General features: G+C 43.5%; 1 protein-coding gene across 1 annotated transcript in view; it reads right to left on the bottom strand.

The window, feature by feature from the left end:
• Positions 1–1,892: 1,892 nt before the first annotated feature.
• The window catches only part of LOC138600517 (multiple PDZ domain protein), a 44,731-nt gene continuing 26,417 nt past the window's right edge, over positions 1,893–20,206 (bottom strand). Inside the window, exons 28-49 of the mRNA XM_069671935.1 lie at positions 19,008–19,094; positions 16,918–16,977; positions 16,647–16,718; positions 15,853–16,039; positions 14,837–15,033; positions 14,663–14,754; positions 12,827–12,905; positions 12,445–12,510; positions 11,816–11,911; positions 11,659–11,733; positions 11,388–11,565; positions 11,158–11,303; positions 10,096–10,179; positions 9,031–9,224; positions 6,308–6,455; positions 6,133–6,219; positions 5,981–6,044; positions 5,729–5,892; positions 4,954–5,058; positions 4,629–4,723; positions 3,954–4,077; positions 1,893–3,879 (exon numbers count right to left, since the gene is read on the bottom strand). Of these exons, the coding sequence (XP_069528036.1) occupies positions 3,733–3,879; positions 3,954–4,077; positions 4,629–4,723; positions 4,954–5,058; positions 5,729–5,892; positions 5,981–6,044; positions 6,133–6,219; positions 6,308–6,455; positions 9,031–9,224; positions 10,096–10,179; positions 11,158–11,303; positions 11,388–11,565; positions 11,659–11,733; positions 11,816–11,911; positions 12,445–12,510; positions 12,827–12,905; positions 14,663–14,754; positions 14,837–15,033; positions 15,853–16,039; positions 16,647–16,718; positions 16,918–16,977; positions 19,008–19,094 (2,547 nt within the window). The 3' untranslated portion in view covers positions 1,893–3,732. The remainder of the gene's footprint in view (positions 3,880–3,953; positions 4,078–4,628; positions 4,724–4,953; positions 5,059–5,728; positions 5,893–5,980; positions 6,045–6,132; positions 6,220–6,307; positions 6,456–9,030; positions 9,225–10,095; positions 10,180–11,157; positions 11,304–11,387; positions 11,566–11,658; positions 11,734–11,815; positions 11,912–12,444; positions 12,511–12,826; positions 12,906–14,662; positions 14,755–14,836; positions 15,034–15,852; positions 16,040–16,646; positions 16,719–16,917; positions 16,978–19,007; positions 19,095–20,206) is intronic.

Raw genomic sequence — 20,206 nt, 5'->3', positions numbered from 1 at the left:
TTAAGGCCACTTCTTATCAGTTTAAGATACAAACACTTTCAAAACTTGCACCAGGTAATTGACGTTCTTAAAGCAAATAGTTAAAACGTTACATGTGCAGAAAAACCTTCACTGTTGATAACACTAAATATAATCTATGCAGTTTAAAGAAATCAGCTGTTTTCAGCCTGGAAAAGATCTGCTTTGTTTCTCAAACTTTTCCCACCATCTCCCTATTTGCACCCCTGACATGAAAGAATAGAGCTATTCCACTGGCATGATGGTGTTCCATTAGGCATATTTGCCGTGTCATTATTGTCCAATCATCAACTATGGGTTCATGTTTGCTTAACCTCTTGATAGATTGTGTGGAGCTGGCATGACTCATCATGATACCGAGCTCTGAACTGTTTAAACAGGAGGCGGTGGGTCACGCTCTTCAGTTATGGAGTTAACAGTTTGTGTAACAGGACATCAAAAGTCTCGTTGTTACTTTTGTTTATGAGGTCAAGAAAGAAGTCTTGTTCATGGGAAAATCCTGACTGGCATCTTGATAACTCAGTCCTTCAAAGTGATTCAGCTTTGGCGCCATTGTTGCAGAAACTTTACACTATTTGCCCGCATTCAAGCCAAGCGTGACGCAGTAGCAACATCTGATATCACATCTTAAAGGCTTGTGCAGACAAGCCTTAGGTAAACCAACCAGCGTCTTCTGAATATAGAGGGGGTGTGTGTTCCCTCTAAACCCACTGGGGCCATTAAAACAACAGGTGCTTTGGGGAGACTCAGCTGTCGAGTGCGGGCAGTTGCTAGCTTGTTGCTTAGCTAGCTTGTTGTTTGGGTAGCAGCAACTGGGGGTAACTGTGTTGGGTTTTGACCTCAGAGTGAAGGAGTTACCCAACAGTTGAGCTTATGTACTTCTACTACAAAAGTACCAACCAGCGTCTCTTGAAGATAGCTATGGAGGCTGGGTAACTTTTAAAACCACATTTGCTTTAGAGAAGCTCTGCTTGTGTTTAGCTAGCTTGTTTTTTAGCTAGCAGCAGCTGCAGGTAACTGTGTTGGGCCTTGACCTCAGGGTGAAGGAGCCCAGCAGTTGAGCATATGTACTTCTACTTTAAAGTACCACATCGTTCGTCTTTAACAGCCCAGTGAAACTGAATAAACTCGACACCTCATTAGCCAGAACTTCAAAGGTCTTGCTAACTCAGGTGATTAATAAGAAGCCTGCATGTTTGGTGTAAACTGACTCAGGAATGGACTGTATGCAGAGGACTATACGAACCATGTGACTGGTTGCTTGGCAGCTGTGCTTGTCAGTATAAAGACAGATGGGGTGCCATAATTTAATGGAGAGCTCTGCGTCTCTTTATCCTGGCTTTATTAAGTCTCAAGTGACAACAGAGAGTCTATTCAAGTGCTGCTCCACATGGCCCTATTGTCTTATATCTGTAAATCTGTCTTCATGTGTATTTCATTTCATCTTGTTTTAGCTTCTGATTTACATTCCTTCGCCTTTCATTTAAATGTGACCTCCAGCGACAGTAAATTGCTTTTATCTGCTAGATAGAAAATGTATTTGGGTGATGTATAGCAGATGTGATGTACGCTGTATAATAACCGTAGTGTTCAGCCAGGAGCCGTTACATTGACGAACAGCTGGAGCGCTTGGAGAGACACCCAGCATTTCTCAAAGCTCAACTACTATTATCATCATCATTTATCATTGTTATCATTTATGAACATCCAATTATTAGTCTAAGTTTATCGTCACTCCGCTGGGTTCTTACAAACTAGTTTTCTTGGTTTGTGTTTTAACAAACTTTTTGTGTATTTTTGTAAGATGCTGAAATAGGAATGTGTCTGTTTTAGACAAACAAAGAGCACGACAAAACAAAAGCAGCACACACCGATTGAATCCAAAGGTCACTTTTATTTAATTCAGTGTGAATAAATTCAATACTGTCATATTGACAGTTCTAGAGAACACAGTTCTCTGAAACTACTCGACCACACAACACGTGTCTAATGACTTCATTAACTACCCTCTAAATGACTTTGTTTCGTGTAAATAATAAGGTCAAAATGAGGTTCATTATATCATCATTTGACAAGATTAACACTTTGTCCATAAGTAATACTCTTAAAAAATCCAAATACTGTAACATAATACCTTATATATAGGCTTTAGCAGCACTATAGTTCAGTGAATGGGTCATAAAAACACACTAACCCTCAAGTGTGCGCTCAAACCACACCCAGGACCATGCATCAAAGAATTCACATCTTTCCCTTCATGGAAATGTAATCTAACTGTGTACTTACATTATCTGTTTTCTAGCCTTCAGCACTCTAACAAATGCTAAATCAACAGTGACTCCATGATAAGTTGATTAACACCGGTTACAGCAGCATTAGCCTTTCAGGAAAATCCCTATGAAAACTTGCCAACAGCAGTGCAATGTAAGAGACAAATAATGCTATTATCAGCTAATATAGCCATTAGCTAAATCCTGCTAATCAGATAATTGCCCCAGAAGCGTTTACATGCTGTTTCATGGTCTGAATTTAGGGGGATGTCTCCACTGTAAGTAGACCCCAGACAGAAACAAATACTTAAAGGGCCAGTTTGCCGATTTTCAACCTCAGTCCTGTGATGCTATTACGGGGAGCTAATGCCATTATGGTGACTGGAGGACGCTATCCGCTTCTCCAATGGGCCTAGAAAACCTCCGCCAGACTGTAAAACGTGTAATCTGGTGGAGGCCAGGGAGCTTGCTAAACTACACTTCCTCAATCTAGGACGCCCGCCTCCGATGTCATGTCTCGTTCAAAATCGTCAGGTTTGAAATGTAGACTGCAGACCTGAAGATTTTTTAGACGATCCACCGGTATATTCTCGGCGTATTTTGGATTCTGTACCGCTCTGGTGCCTGCAGCGAAAACGGTCGTATTTCACTCCAGTGTCTCTCGCTGTGCCGTTCCTTTCAGAGGGAGGGGCGCAGTGCACGCTGGGTGTTGTAGGAATGTAGAATGGGTGAAACCACAAGCTGTTTGTTCAACTTTCTCAACAGCTATGGCGCCAATTGTAAATATTATTGCTTCTATCGATTACAGAGAACACCAGCTTTGACTGACGGTGGCTTTTTCCAGGGGCGAATTGCCCCTTTAAAAAAATAGGCTTGCTCTTCTGGAGAAATGATCTGATACTGCTTTGGGGCGCTGGTTGTGAAATAGTCATAAAAATGATTTACTTTAATAATGAAAAAAACAAAATACTTGAGTTCGAACTTCAGTTAATACTTCATACCAGAGTCTTGGAATGTAACTTTAGTGTTGCCATGTTTCTGATACTATTTACAACCTCTCTGAGCTCCATACACCAACTAATTATTTAATTAAAACTACATGGCAAACTGTTTATGAAGTCATTCAGTGACTTTAAATACTATGTAAGGAGCAATCTGGGTGCCTTTTTCTGTGATAAAAGCATAACACAGTTTGTACATAAGTCTACCTGCAGCAGGCTTACGTGGGTCACAGTGTTTAAAGCTACATTAACATATCAGCTTCCTGTTTATCAGTGTATAAGTCATACTTCAGTGTGCATATATTCACAGGTTGTCAAATATTGCTTCTTCTTCTTCTCAATATGATATCACAGCTGCGTGGTGTGAGGCTACTTTCTGTCTCTATAGATGTAGACTAAGAAGTGTCAGAAAAGACGTGATGATCGCGTTTGTATGTGCGTGTCTATGAAAGCACAGTGAGCGTGACGGTTCCTTTGGTCCTTTTCAGGATGCCAACGGCTTCTTCGTGAGTGACGCCCTCCAGAGTCTGTCCGTTAACGGCCATGATCTGGTCTCCTCTCTTTAGACGGCCGTCCTCTGCTGCCGCTCCCTAAGCACACGTAGAGTTTTAATCCATTGCAACGCAATTTCTCAATGTTGCTAATTTTAAATCAAGCAGCTTACCTTTCCGAAAACTGTTTTAACATAGATCGGCAAGTCTCCGTGGGGGCTGCCGTACCCTCCGACTATACTGAAACCCAGACCGTCGGGTCCTCGTCCAAGAGTGATGGTCTTATACTGAGGAGGGCTGCTGGATTAGATGGAGAGAGTTAGGGACTGTATGTAAATTATCTAGCTGGGGAGAGGGGCAATTTTTTTTAAAAGTATGATTCTCCCCAGCATCGATAAATACCTTTGACATAGAAAAACTGGGACCCCCCATCTCCTTATATCTGACTATTAGAAGATTGCAATGGTACAAGTGCATAATGTATTTAACAACAGTTAGGGACTGTAAAAAAATTATCTTGGTGGGTAGGGGGGAATACATTCAAATAGCAAGGCCCAACCTAGCATTAATAAAGCTGTCAATGACTTACTTGTTGAAATAAAGAATGAGAGATTTGAATATCCAAATACCTGAATATTAGAGTGTTACATTCGTACAACTTGTTTTATAATTAAAGTTAAAGTGCATAAAGTATTTCAGATGTTGTAAATGTACAAATTAGTATTTTAATGAAACTATAATTTCCAATTAATTGTAAAAAGACATGAATTTATCTTTTTTCTTTTGTGGTGCCTGCAAATAATTTTCATACAGTCCCTTATACACTCTGCGTAACAACCAGTTCATACCCGAGGTCATCCTGGAAGATGCAGCTTGGTGTGAGACCTGCTGCTGCCTGCTCCTGAGAGGGCCCCGTCACAGTAGTGTCACCCCCCGCTACCACCTACCGGTTCATCAAAACACACACTTTTATGGGGTGATAAACTTGAGAGATAAAAACTTATAGCATGATAACACAAGTTTTATGGTCCGTCAAAGTCTGCCGCTGGTAGCCTTTTGACCGTTCTCTTTGTGCACAGATAGAGTAAAGAATATAGTACAGCTTTAACTGGAGATTATCTGACTGGGTTTGGAGGTTCAGATCAGAAAAAGGTGAGTGTGTGCTATTTTGACCTGCAGCTGTATCGTGCCCGTGGCGTTCTTAAGCAGAGTGACGGCCTGCGAGTGGCTCATGCCTTCAGCGGAGGTTCCGCAGATGCTGACGATGCGGTCCCCGATCTGGAAAATTAAGTACAGTTAAATACAATTTAATAGGATTGTCGGAAAGAAAAACAACTTTCACTTTTGTAAGAAAACTTTGGAAATTTCAATGCAGACGAGCCAGCTCCAGGTTGGCAGCACATGACCTACTTTAACTAATAACCACACTCAGATATTTTTCCTTCTTCCCTAACACCAGTATGAATATGTATCAGCACAGCAGGGGCACTTTTTAAACCTTGCAGAGGTGCTGTTTCTACGATTCTAATACTTTAACTTCAAGACTCTGCCTGTGTTCAGCTGAGTCATTTCATTCTGTAGCGTCCTCATCTCTCATCCCGGCTGAATAGATAAAGCAGCATGAATATACTATTCAAGATCCCTCCTATTCATTTCAATGAGCTTCTGTCGGCTCAATGATCTGAATGCAGGAGTGGGAGATTTATTATCCATGCCAGCGATGGCTATTGTCCTCCTCCAATGTGCGTCTCACAGAGCGACAATTGTCATTTGACTGCGAAGGTCACGGCTAAAGGCTGAAGGCTCTTGACCTTTAGGAGGACTTGAGATTCACACACTGAGTAAAGTGAGTGGGAATGACATCGCTGATTCACATTTAATCCCACACAAGAATTACCGCTATGTAAATTCTTAAAAGGTTACTGAAAGGGAGGCATTCATCTCGCACCTTGAGCTTCTGCGTCTGAGCAGCCACACCCACAGGATTCATCATGGCGATGAAGATGGGTATGTCACCCAGGGGGCTGCCCACGCCGCCGGCGATGCTGATACCCAGAGAGTCATTGGGCCCTTTAGTGAACTCGACTGTCCTGGTGTCCTGCTGCTCTGCGGCTGGAGGAAGCAAACACAGAAATTGTTAGGATCGCTTTTTGGTGTCGATACTTAAAATCTGGACTCTTTGCTCGTTTGTCAGCCTCACCGGGAAGGTTTCCAGATTCTGAGCATGACTGGGAGGCCACCTTAGAGCTGCCTGCTTCACCCATCTGAAACACAGACATTTAGTTCTGTTACTTTACTTTCTAATTTCAAGAGAGATTCTAATTAAGCATTAAACTGAAAGAGTGACATTACCAGACTATTCTGAGACAGCCTTCTTTCAGAGTGGAAGGGACCCGCCTTAAACCTCCCTACTTCCATTGTTATAGGCCCCACGCAGCACTGCAACATAAAGAACATCATGTTTCATTACATCATCGAACACTGTTTCAACGTGATTCTTAGGGCCTGTGCGATAGAGACACAGTACCTTGAGTAGGGCGGCCACGGCCTCCTGAGTGGTGGACCTGACGTCCTCCCCGTTGACTGACAGGATCTGATCGCCTTGCATCAGTTTGCCGTCAGTTTCCGCCAAACCTCCTTTCACGATATCGGACACAAACACTCCGGTGTCACTCCTGTAAGGAAAAGTGAGATACTATCTTTATCTTGTCATACAGCATTTTATCTCCACTCTGGTTGACCTCAATCGTATCATACTGCTGACTCCTGCAGCTGAACATGCAATCTGCGGTTCGCTATTGATCCAGCAGTTCCACATTTTTCCAATGGACCTCTGCACTAATGTGGTTTCTGCTCCCTGGAAAGCGGCAGACAAACAGCTGGTACGATGGAATATTTAATAGCAAAAGAGTGTTGTGACCTCGATAGATGTGTTTTCCATCTTGAATCCTGCGCAGCCCTGCAGTGAAGATATTCTTTCCTCTAATCGGTGCATAGGTTTCACTTTTAAGAATCATTGACTGGTGAGTTTACCTCCCAGAAGCAGCTTTTAACCAAATTTGGGCGTATACATTTCACAAATCAGTTGCACACAGACAAACAGCATTTGCTTGTTCATCTAAACTTAAAGCTCTACAGAGTCTAGATCTGTGCCTGCATTGAGCAAAGACTCCTGGGAAATTAATTCCACAGACGATGATGTCGAATCCTCAGTCTGTGTCTTCTATCCAAAATCTCTGCTGAAAATCCCAAGCAGCAATCTCCACGTGGATAAAGTAGCCAAAGCTGTGAAGCAAGGCAACTCAATCCCACTCCATCCCCAGTGCCAGAGACACTTGGCTGTCACATCTCCTCACCACTAACTGCTAGCTTGCGCTTTCCATTTTAGCTTTTCTCTTGCCTTTTCCATCCTATCGAGCATTTTCGTTGTTTTTTTTCCACGTGTGTAGGCAAACCGCAGTGACAGAGGCAAAGATTTACAGCTGCATTAGAGGCTGACTAACAGTTATACGCGCAAAGAAAGAGCCGTGCATATGCATGTACGGTCTGTGCAAGCCATTCCTGAGTGTTTTCCCACGGGGGGGATCAATCATCACTCACCTGACAGCAACAGGCTGTCAGCACGTGGGCCAACAGGCCTTTTCCCTCATGTGCATTAACCCATAAATGTAACTGCAGGAATACAAGCCTGAGTTAGGTTTATGCTCAGGACGATTTGCAAGCTTACGTCCCAGTAAATCTTCCTTAATGGCTCTAATGGGAATAAAAGGAGCAACATTTCCAGATACAGGCAACAATTGCTTACTGCCCTGTCTCCGCCAGACTCTGAAAAAGTTGAGGAGCTTTGTATGTCCTCATTAGTAAAGTTTCAAGTGAAACAAATAGGTAATCTTTTGAGGTAGATGCTCACTCATTTCATGTTAGCATGTTTATCATGTGAGCAAACCAGCCAGGCAGATAAAACTGTTATTCAACCCTAAAAAAAACATTTAAAAACATCATTTAGTCAAGATTAAGTGCTTTTTTTTCTGCATACATAACATACATGTTCTGCTGGAGCTTGGGAATATGTGCACACCAAATATAAAACCATCTCATGGTTACTAAACCCAGTTATGCTGAGGGTTCTGAAAGTGCTATTGATGGTGAATCTAAAAACTATGGGGTGAATTCACTAAAGGATTGCGCGGCTTTTGCGCCCGCTAAACCTGCGCAAACGACATAAAAAGGCTCATTCTCGCACACGCAGAGGGTTGAATGCACCACAAAGTGCGCTGCAGAGCAAATAGCGTCTCTGTGCTCCGCTGCCGTTTGCGCGTATTTAAATGAGTCGTTATGCAGACATTGGGGCCTCATGGCAAAAAGCACCTAACAGAGAGCTAGTTGTAACTGCGGCGCGGTATTATAAGGGCTGTCACGCTCTGGGTTTACACTGATCATGACGACAATTCCACCTTTTATGTGATCAAAAAACATGTCTGTAAATACATTCTGTTAATAATATATTGTCATTATGATTCTAATCGGGCACACTTTGTCCGCTTGTGTGGAGCCGTTACGCAGGACGGGGATTATTATACGGACGAGCTGCTGTTGTGCGCTCATTATAAAATGAAGCTGCGTTACAGAGAGTTCAACTAGTAAACACCTGTCGAGTCTGGACTCTACAATAAACTGTTAAAAGAGCCGCCCCCTCCTCTCCCTGCTCATCATCGATCTGTGCGTGGAGTTGAGGTCCGTCAGTGTGCGAGCAGCACCGCGCAGCAGAGGGTGGAGGTGCACAGACGGCTTCTCTCCACAGTCAGACACAAAACAACTGCACGGATCTGCGAAACTTTATGGCCGTGTTTGCGCTTGAATATAAAAAGCGCAATTTGCTTTGTGAGTCGGACTTTGAGACGGGGCAGACAGTGGGTGCAAATGATGCGCAATTCCTTCTTAGTGAATTCCCCCCTATGTTTTTTTTAACCCTGATTTTGTGTATTTGTAGAACTTCTATGCCTCTACCTCTCTACACACTACGTACTATTTTAGTAGGCCTTTTAATATAGATTACCTTTGGTCCCGTGACCTGTATTAAACAAGAAAATTAATACAGTTACTGTCAATCTTTGTTGACTCTTAGATTAGTAATTATGAAAGTCTGGATGCTCAGACTTACCAAGTTTCCCTTCATGCTAACTCTTTGTTAAAACTTGCTAACAGCTAACTCTTTCTTTTTCTTTAGTACTACTAACACATGTCTCTCACCTCCTCCCTACAATGCTCAGGCCCAGGCCCTGACCCGGCTTCTTGTGCAGCTCCACAGTGAACGAGTCCCACAGGTCCTCCTCCTTGTACTGCGCCTCGTCCCTGTAGACCGCCAGCCGGACTCTCTGCGGGGTCTGCCGCAGCACGTTGATGGCCTCGTCGTGAGTGGCCGCGCGCAGGTCGATGCCGTTCACCTGTGAGGAGAGAAAAGGAGGTTAGACAGCAAGGAGTTGTGCTATTGCAGCAACTGTAACCTGATTTAAATGCAGAAGAAGGCTATAAAAAGTTCTACTTTAATGCTAAAGCAGAATCTTCTTGAGGTCACATTTCTTTGCATAAGCTGCTGAGGTATCTGGACGCTGTATAATAACATGAAAATCACAGGGTGATGTCACAACGCTCAGACATTACTTAAGGGAAGCAGCCTTCCCACAAAAGTCTGTGAGAAGCTCGAGTGGTCATTTAAAAGTTTGACGTCCATCTTTTTTCTTTTCAACCACATTAAAGAGGGGAAATACCCCATTAGCTCGAGCCGTGGACGTTGCAGAGGACTTTTCCCAGCTCGTGGAAACACTGCGGCTCTCTCCACTTTCCCTCTCTGACCCTCTTTTCTAAACACACTGGCCTGGCTCGCTGACAGAAAAGGAATAGTGGAGGGCAATTAAGTCATAAGGGTGTGTGCGCGCATGCATGTGCGCCTTTCAATTCAGGTTTACGGACTGAGCTACCATGACTAAACTCCTGAGCCACACCCCTGCCCTCCCTCTGTGACAAAGCAGGAGGTCAAACGGAGGGCAAATCCAAGTTGAGCTGGGATACTTAACTTGTCTCTGCGTGTAATGCAGACCGGATTCACACTGGTGTTTACTAAGCTCTGTCTTTTTACTCACAATGACTTCATTCTTCTCTGCATTGTCTCACTTACAGCAGAAAGTTGTTTGGGTTTAAAGTGCTCGGTAAGATTAGCTTAGCATTCACGTTAAAGCTCCTGAGGCGGCCACGTCTCAGTCGGCCTCAGTTCATCTAGGTCATATGTGATGCTCATTGTACCGCGCTGCACCGCACCTCAAGGATTTGGTCTCCTGCCCAAAGTCTGCCATCTTTGGAGGCCGCCCCTTCTTCATAAACCTCATGAATGATGATGGCGCCCTGGAAAAAAGAGAGAGAATATGTAGGTGAACAGGAACTGCTGGAGAAGTACGAGCGGTAGCTGTTTATTTTTAAGGGAGTAATTGCAAAGAAATGCCGTGTGGACAGTTCACAGGCGTTATTTAGGACGTGTGTATCTTTCCGACTTCCACTGTGTTTTCTCTGCGCTCCAGCGCGACTGTCATTTGAGGTTCAGAGGTTACATTCCAGGGCTGGATATTGTCTGCTGCGGCCAGGGCCAGACAAAGAGCAGCTCCCTCACAAGCCTGAGTGAGCAGGCAGAATGGATGGGCTGAGGAGAGGACGGCAGTAGGAGGAGGACGGCTGTGACAACATTATTTCCTACATTCCTGAGCCGCCACGGCTATTTTGAAGCCTCTGTTGTACCACCACCGTAGATTCTAAGTGGGTGGTATCTTACAGGTACGCTCACTTAAAGGTATAATTTTCCTAGAAAAATCAAATATAGACTTTTGCAAATATAATATAATATAAATCATCACTTCTGGGCCTCTATACATGTGTGTTATAGTGTGAGACGCTTCCCTCTGCATCTATTCTGTTGTTTTGCTTTGCTCGACGTTTTCAGGTGTCGCGCTGTTGTGGTTCCCTGAGCCAATCACAGCGTACAGGTGAGTGTAGGAGTGGTTCAGATAAGCAACTGGGCCCCATTCAGATGGGCGAACATGGCGAGAGCGTTCTGTCTGTTGGACAGGTCGGTGCCCTCAAACCGGGTAGGACAAGCTAACTAGCGGTTAGCACAAGAAAGTGAGAGTGAGCTTCTGGTGACAGAGAGCCCAGGAGGAGGGGCCCAGTTTGAATGTGTTGTCGACAAAATGCAAGGAAAGATTATGCCTTTAACTTATTACACCTTCACAGTGTAGTACTGAAGAAGTGCAGTCTTACTTTATTTACCTTATTTGAGTGTTAAATCAATTATTCCTTACGACTCCGACAGTCATATCTTTTGTTTCCTACCAGCAGGGTGTCACAGCCTCCCACGATGCTCAGGCCCAGGCCTGTTCGGCCCTTAGAGATGTCGATGGTGGTCTCACACCCGGGGATGATGGGACAGGTCGTCGGGTCACAGGTCAGAGTGGAAGGGGTTGATGAGCGACTCGGGCCTAAAACAGATAAAGCAAAGAACGTAAAATATAATGTAACAAATATGTAATCAGCCAATTGAGGGAATAAAGCGTGTGGCTCACTAGTGGCTGCCTCCGCTTCTGGTTGATTCAGGTTAGTTGTGGTGGCACTCGGCATGCAGGGTAGGCTGGTGATGCCGCCCTCCTGGCAGGTTGACTGGGGAGAGGAGAGGGAGGAGGTCTCATATGTAGAGAAGGTTAGCTTCACTGGGCCTTTGGCTTTTCTTAGTAGAGAATTGACCTAAAACACAGTAGAATTACTAATCAGAGTCTTATTTTCTACATAATTCCAGTTTGCATTTAAATATTCTTCCAAATCCTCGACACGGTGTACCTTCTCCACGCTGTATCCGAGCACTGACTCCCCATTCACAGCTAAGATCTTGTCCCCTGGTTTCACGCAGTCCTCCTGCACGGAGCAGATCAAACCTCGGATTAGAAACCAGCTGTATACTGTAAACACGCCATTAGCTACAGCACACAAAACATACTTTGTTTGTGTGTCCCGCCACTTCACATATGCTCTGAATCTCCACGCCACTCTCGGTGCTTCCTTCCACAAAGGTGATGCCGTGCCCTCCTTCATCCTGGCGGAGGAAAAACATCGCTTCATTAAAACCGTGCAGCTGTGTTGAGCAAAAGAACGCCTTTTGTTTACATGGCTTGAACATGTGCTAAATAATAGAGCTGCAGCCAACACAGAAATCTGATCGCAATTATCTCCAGAAAGATAAGCAGCCCGAGCGTGACCTTCTGACCTTTTGTTCCCAGATAAGACTTTTTATGTCTGTCTGCCCTGCGATGTTAATAAACTGCTTCATGGGTAGAAAATAGACACCAAAGGGGGTAAAAACCCGTTCCTCTTTTTAGAATGAAGTTGGACTGAGCCTTTGTGTCCCTTTGGAGCTGCTCTTCTGCTGCTCGTCTGTTTAACCTTTTCTTCTCTCCTTCCTGCCACCCTGTCAGACTCGACTGCTCCTGTGTGCCTTCCTCTGTCCCTGTCATACCCCATTGACTTTTTTTGCGTACACCTCCTCCATTACTGCTTCCAACTTTCCTTCTATTATTGTCTTTATGATGGTATTTCTAAGGGTTCTTGAGTGCACATGTGTGGTCTCACCTTCAGCTTTATGATGTGATTCCCCTCTTTTGAAGTGTCGGCGTCGCCATTAGCTGCAGTTGTTTCCTGTAAATAAACAGGAAGTAGTTGGTACAGACCTAAATTTGTGTCTGTTGTGTGGTCAGAATATGACTGAGTGTTTGTGCCTCTACACTATTGTTTGTGGTTTTTAGCTGTCTTGGGAGTCGCACACATGCTTGGGAGGTTTTGACCTCCAGGACCACACAAAGAGACTTTTAGGAGCAAGCAACACAGACGCATAATTCAGGCTAACAACAGGTAATGCTTTGTGTGTTTCACATTGCAACATCTGCATCGTTTTTCTGTATTGTAGCCCTTGCGCATGTGTTTATTTCGTGTGTGGCCACAAGCACAGTTGTACCTCTGTGTGAGGCTCCGCTGCGTCTCCCTCGTGTTCCCTCACCGGTCCCACAGCCATCTGGTTCAGCGCCTCCGTGTTCCTGTTGCAGAGAGTCATAACTCACGTAAATCGCTGCTCCTCTGCTCTCGTGACAGTGGAACCATGATTTAGTACGTGTACGGATCACAGTGTGGGGGTGGGGGGGGAGGTCAGGAATGGGATGCGAGTTAAGTAGAAGGTTAAGTAGTGTGATCCTGACAAGGAGTGTTTGGAGGAGGGTCAAAGGTCATCTGTGTCTGCTTCTGTGTAGCTGCTTTATCCCCATTCCATCCTGCATGCTAACTGTACACAGTTAGTGCAGTGTATCGTAAAATCCGGGTCTAAGACGAGCTTTATATACTTTTTTTTTCATGTAAAAAGTTAGCTGCTTCCTATATACCAGTGCGACCAATATACTAGTATAAAAAGCAGAGAGAGGTATGGTATTGTGTTACGGTATTTTACCCAGACGATCAGTTGTTAAGTGGTGACGTCACATCTCCGGGGCCAAGCCGCTACAACGTGTCTTATACATCTTCCCACTGAAATTAGCGCATTGCTGCAGGTTTTTCAGACCCGGGAGACCCGCTAATGATTGCAGATTGTCTCTTTTCCCATTGCCAGTGAGGTATACTCCTTTCGGTCTCTTTTCTGCTGCGTCACCGTCTGACGTCACAAATGCGCCAGAAGAAGGGCTGAGATGACAAGGAGTCGCAGAAGTTACCGACGGAGCAAAGCATCGCACCGGAAAGGGGGCGGAGATTAACGTGTCGACCCAGGTTTTGTGTGCCCATCATTGCTGATCGGAGCCGAGGCGATAATTCTACTGCAGAGTCATTTGACCCGAGTCTGAATGCCGATTGTAGCCTTTCCCACTAACCAAAAAAGTCGGGTGTTAGTCGTTTTTTTGACCAGTGGATAAAGGGCTCTATTTACAACATGACGCTGTTTTAAGCGAGGATACCACAAAACAGCACTGCAGCAACTAACTTGATTGTTGCTAACGCTTCGTCCCGGACATGCACCGCCATGATCGCCATTGCAGCCGCCACCCTCACAACAATCAATGTTACCGTAGGCGGCCAGCTACCGCTAGCTAGCAAGATTGCAAACTCGACATGGTGAAAACACATGGTAGGCTGTAATTTGTGTGTGTTTTAAATGAAAATAAATTGAAATAGTGTTGAAATAACTTGTATACACGTTTTTATTAATAAGTAGTTTCAGAAAACCTTTTTCCTCTGGGATACCTCCAAAACCAGACTGCGTCTTACATTCCAGTGCGACTTATATTCCAAATTTTACAGTACTTTGTTTAATCTCATTAGTACACAATGATTTGCATTCACTGCTTTATACTTAATAGAAGGGAAACAATACAATCATTATCATTTCCATTAGACATACAAAACCTGCTTTGAACTAGTGCAAAGTGTGGATTTGGGGATTTTGCAATAGTGTTCACTTTTCATAGTCAGATTTAAGCTTTTCTTTTAAAAACCTATAGACATTTTGATATTGTAAATTCACCACATAAATGTAAAAATTCTGACAAACCTTTTTTGACATTTAATTGAGGAAGAATCTTTAAGTTGCCCCCTGGAGACACTATGAACTCTAACACTTCACACTACAGCCCATGTTTTGGTTGAAATACAATAGCTCCCTCTGTTGGACTCTGAACAACATTACAACAGACCAGATTTCTTTCATGTCAGTTTTCATTATAAACTTTGTCTGACAATGAAATCTAGTTGCTGTTGCCATGGTTTTTTATCCACAGTAGCTTTGACAGGAGGATTAAAAGTGTTGTTGTACCTGACAAAGATGATTTTGACTTTTGAGGGAGAGCTCTTGATGATGGAGGAGGCATTCTGGTGACTGTGGCCATACAGGACCTGCCCATTGATCTGACAAGACACAACATTTTTTCCCGATTATATATAAATATTTCAATAAATACTAAAATATATCACTACAAGGAGTCCTTACCTCCAGCAGCTCATCCCCCACCACCATCCGCCCGTCCCCACCGGCTGCCCCGCTGGGGTCTATTCCCACCACGAACACACTCATGCGCGAGCGGTCCCTGTTCCCCGCCAAGCTGAGGCCCAGGCCTGTCTTTCCCTTCTCCAGCTCGATCATGTGTAGGACACCTGGGAGGCTGCCGTAGCGCTGGATTATGTTCTCTGGAAGAGGTGAAGTCGTGACAGACAGATGTAAGCAGACAATACAGCTGAGAAGAGCCTTGTCTTCTATGTCAGGCCATGTCATGTTGCGAAGAAGAAGCGGGCAGGTGGTTGGATTTGGGACGATTTAAAGGCATGAAAGGCAAACGCTAAAAGTTTTAAATGTCAAACTGCTAAAGTTTAAGTCTTTCCTTCTATCTCTTTGTCTCAGTCGTGTCTCTATTGTTCCCTCCAGTCCCCCTCTCTTTCCCTGCTGTCTCTGGCGTGTTAGATAGCCACTGTTCACACCAACAGGCTCCTGTTGTTCTGGGCTCCCTGCCACTGTTCAACCATCAGTCCTGTACTAATCTCCACAACTCACCTCGCCGGGCCCAACCTCATCAATCTTATCCCCGCAGGACGGGCACACTCTCCAACACACACGCACATGCACACAGCACCGTCCCAGGTGTTAGCAGGCTGGAAGTCTGTCCTTTATGCTGGCTGCCTGAGCTGAATGAAACTGACCGTTCTCCTTGAAGCGATACGTTTGTCCTAGAGTTGACTTTACAGCCTTTTAGGGATGCTAATGGCTTAATTGGGACATTGAGTCCTTCAGGTTCCTCAGAGGTGCAATGTGAATCCTTTATATTAGACTCTGCAGGGATTTATGAGACAGTTATGAGACTAACTTGGAACTTGGAGGACCTCTAGTGGCAGCTACATGATACAGCATGCCACACATGTCATTAATTGATTCTTTGTTAATGACAGGCCAGTGTGAGACCAAATACATCAGTGTCAATATGTAAAACGAAAGAATAAAAGAACTGAACTCACTCCAGCTGTATCCAAACTCGTCCTCCGCCTCCTCCTCCTCCTCCACTTCGGTGGCCTCCTCCGCCTCAGCAGGCCTGCCAGGAATCTCCGTCAGCGTGTCCGTGTCGGTCTCTCCCACGTGGGGCACCACCGGCAGGGGGAGGACGACGGGGGCGGGAGACGCCTTCGCCGCTTCACGCTTCACCGGCTGTCACGCCGCAGATTTAGAAAGCAGTTTATTAGTTAAAGAGACATAAGAAGACAAAGGTTTTATCTTTGCATTTAAGTTTGATTTCACTTGATTTGTTTCTATAGAGGAAGAGATATTGATGTAATAACAGGAGACATAAGTCTGCATCAGCTCCATCAGTTAGAGCAGTGTGTGAGCCGAGTCAGCCTACTTAAGCTACCGCCTTAAGTCATGTTATGATAATTATATGATTTAATTACTTAATCATAACTGATGTAATTACTTCAAATTAAATTGGTACTTGAATTAAATAATCACCCATCAGACAGGCACATCTACACTTACCTGAATCCCCAAGAGCAACAAATCATGTTTAATTGTTCTTTTTTATATCTTAAATTAGCTTTTGTCAGCCATTAAAGTAATTCTGTTATTTTTCTTTTATAGTAAAAGACAAAACATGTTCTGATTTCACAGAATCAGACAGAAGGAGGAGGTGTTAGTGCACGTACAAGTGACTGCATGTACAGCGTGTTAGAGCAATACATGAACTGTATTGTTAACGTAGCTGTACATGTATGCACGGGAAGGGAAAGTGGAAAACACAACACAGAGACCCACAAACCTTAAATGGGGTAGGAGTGAAAGGGTTAGTTGGGGAGAGGCGGAGGACAAGTCTACTGTGACTGTCAGCCTCCTACAGAGAAGAGACAAAGGGCAACAGCTTTAGATGACGACACATCTCTGACGCATACCTACAGCTATTACACGCCAGTCGAAAAGTTGCGAAATGCACCTTTTTTTATTGAATTCACATGAAACTTATATTTTACACCTTGTTCCTCTGAAAGTGAGGGAGGGAAAGTTGTCATTGGAGCGTAATTGGAAACACCAACCTTGTCCTTGTTGTCCTTCATAGCTGCCGCTCGCTCCTCAGTGGAATCTGTGTTTGTTGACTGCTTTGTGTAAGACAAATATGAAGGTGAATCACTCACGAATGGAAAGCATATTCATAATAATAACAGTGAAATATGCTGCATGATATTGCGCCGTAAAGCAGAGACAGTAACCCTAAAAAGTTTGCACAAAGGCGTGTGTTCTGAAGGACTCATGCACCATATGCTGTAACATGAAAAACCATCTGTTTGTACACGTTACGACTGAAGAAAACCCCATATTTCCAAAATAAAGACAAACTTTCATATGTTTACTTCAGCTAACTTGAAGCTTGGCACCCCAGATATAAGAACTCAGGCACAGGCACACTTAACCACGCCAAACGTTGATGTGTTGAGTGCAAAAGCGTATCCAGCACCACATGTCTGTCCAAGCTTGACCATTTATCCCCAACGATGGCATCCGACAAACAGATACTGCAGTTTATAGTTGTTCAAATAATAGAAATTGCGTTGAGTGGCGGCTGTGGAATCAAGTTGTTTTCTTTAGGGGGACACTTGGGACGGTGTTTGAAGGATAATTGGGGAAAAATTGGGCCGTCAAAGCTGGAGACAGGAGGAAAATTAAATGCACTTAAAGTAAAAGCCCATGCTCTTATTTGACTTCCTGTTTGGTGCAGCGAGGGGATGCAGAAAAGCACAGAAGGGGAGAAATAAGGAGGCATTTGCTTAAAGACAAGGGAAAAGTATAGATAGGAAAACAGTCTGTCGAGGTTTTAAAGGACAGAATGAAAGACATATCTTTAAATCTTAAACCCAAACTACACACAAAGAAATCATCAATTATAACAATACTGAGAAAAGACACAAAAAAAGGCAGACACAGACACGGGTCAGCTTTCTAACCTGAGGAAGGGCAGGCGCTAAGTAGCTTTGATTAGTGCAGCGAAGGCTCGACCCGCAGTGGCTATTAAGCTTCAGAAAGGGCAGGGGCGGCTTCTAAAAGCAACACACAGTACCAACAAGCTGACAACATGACGAATATTTAATAGGATGGCTCAGACTTTCAGACAAAATTGAATTGGAGGCCATCTGGGAGAAAAAACATCAAGAGGGGTGAGTGTGAGGGGGACAGCGGCACCTCAGGTTTTATTTAAATGAGTAGCCATTAAAGCGAGCGGCTTCCTTCAGGACAGCCGTTTCCTCCACATCAAAAAAAAAAAGGAAAAATCAGAGCAAAGGCTCTTTCTCTGAAACGCTTTAACAAAATGTTTCAAAGATTCCTCCGGGCTACCGCGAGATTATTCACTGCTTACAAGAGAGGGATTGGAAACTTGAAGGGAAACAGCGAGGATATGCTATTATACTCTCTAGGTGGCCCCCAGTGGCTGCGTTTAAAAACTGCATTACTGACCTGCCTCGAGCGCTTAGAGATAGAAAATTATATTTTTCAAACTAGTCGCTCCATCTTCATGAATTTCAGTAGAGCTCAAGACAATATAAGTTGTTGTTTTATTTTTATTTTACAGCCATCCAACCACACAGGTACGACCAATTTCCTTATTTGCTTTTCTATTATTCCCATGATGAGTTCCTTTATATATAATAATAAGATAATATAAGATATAGCACTGAAACTTCAATAACCCCCATAGTTAAATTGCATTTATCTAGTCTGGATGTGTATTGAATTTAAACACCTTCAGCACAGAGGTTTTCTAAAATACACTATTGCAAGTGACAAATCAATTTTTCCCACTAGCAGATCCTTTTGATTAAAAACATCATTGTGGGTTATGTCTTTGTTACGCTCAGAATACTCTTCATAGAACAGGAGCTCAGGATATCAAAATACACCTCCAGTTCTTTTTCTCCCAGACGGAATCTTCAATTCTATTTCGGCTTCATTTCCATCCACATTATGCGAGTATCAAAGTCAAGGATGCAGTTAAAGGAGAAAGACTCGGCTAACAGTGTGAGAGACAAAAAGGAAAAGAGGAGGCAGGGAGAGATAACGCAACAAAGATTAACTGTGATGAATGGCTGATGCATTAGAAATGGGTGAAGACAAAAGGGGAGAGACAGATTACCTGACGTGTGGCATATGGCATGCATGTGAAAGCGGCGAATTGTTTCTCTATGGCAGGTGATGGAGCTGGGCTATAGATTGACTCAGGCTGAGGAAGCAGTGTGGAGGAACAGAGATGGTTTGAGGCAACTCATAATGTAGTCACTGTATTTAAACGTGAACATACACACTTGTGGAGACTGAATTTGTTGACGTTATTTTACCTAACCAAATTTTTTTTAACTAATTTTGTGAAATATTTTCATTTCTTGCTCCAAATGAGATGAAATGGCATGCCCGTATGCTTAATATGAAGCTAATGTCAGCAAAGGGTTAGCTTAACTTAACACAGTACACAGCTAGCTTAGCTTTCTCCAAAGGCAGCAAAACCTGCTTGTCAATGTGCTTCAAATGAGATTAAATGGCATGTCCGTATGCTAAAAATGAAGCTAGTGTCAGCAAAGGGTTAGCTTTTTAACACTTGACACAGCTAGCTTAACTCTGTCCAAAGGTAGCATAACCTGCTTCAAAATGTGCTTCAAATGAGATTAAATGGCATGTCCGTATGCTAAAAATGAAGCTAGTGACAGCAGAGGGTTAGCTTAACTTAAGACTAAACACAGTTAGCTTAGCTCTGTCCAAAGGCAGCAAAACCTGCTTGTTAATGTGCTTCAAATGAGATGAAATAGCATTTGTGTATGCTAAAAATTAAGCTAGTGTCAGGAAAGGGTTAGTTTAACTTAACAGAGTACACAACTAGCTGAGCTTTCTCCAAAGGTAGCAAAACCTGCTTGTTAATGTGCTTCAAATAAGATGAAATGGCATGTCTCTATGCTTAAAATGAAGCTAATGTCAGCAAAGGTTTAGCTTAATTTACCACTTAACAAAGCTAGCTTAGCTCTGTCAAAAGGTCGCAAAGCCTGCTTCCTAATGTGCTTCAAATTAGATGAAATGTTGTGTCCGTATGCTAAAAATGAAGCTTGTGTCAGCAGAGGGTTAGCTTAACTTAACACTACACAGCTAGCTTAACTCTGTCCAAAGGTAGCAAAACCAGCTTGTTAATGTGTAAATTTATGAGCTATAATGGTACTAGTAGGAAGATATTGCTTCCTTAACACAGAGCCAGGCTAGGTGTTTAACCATCAAATCTTAATGCTAGCCATCTACTAGCTGGAGCATTAGCTTCATGTTTAGCTAGCACACAAATATGACAATTTAGCA

This window comes from Semicossyphus pulcher, unplaced genomic scaffold, assembly GCF_022749685.1.
Source record: "Semicossyphus pulcher isolate SPU_LCO1_2020_fin unplaced genomic scaffold, fSemPul1.0.p SCAF_21, whole genome shotgun sequence".
Taxonomy (NCBI): domain Eukaryota; kingdom Metazoa; phylum Chordata; class Actinopteri; order Labriformes; family Labridae; genus Semicossyphus; species Semicossyphus pulcher.
The sequence above is the reverse complement of the archived record's forward strand: the minus strand, read 5'-3'. Positions and strand labels throughout refer to the sequence as shown.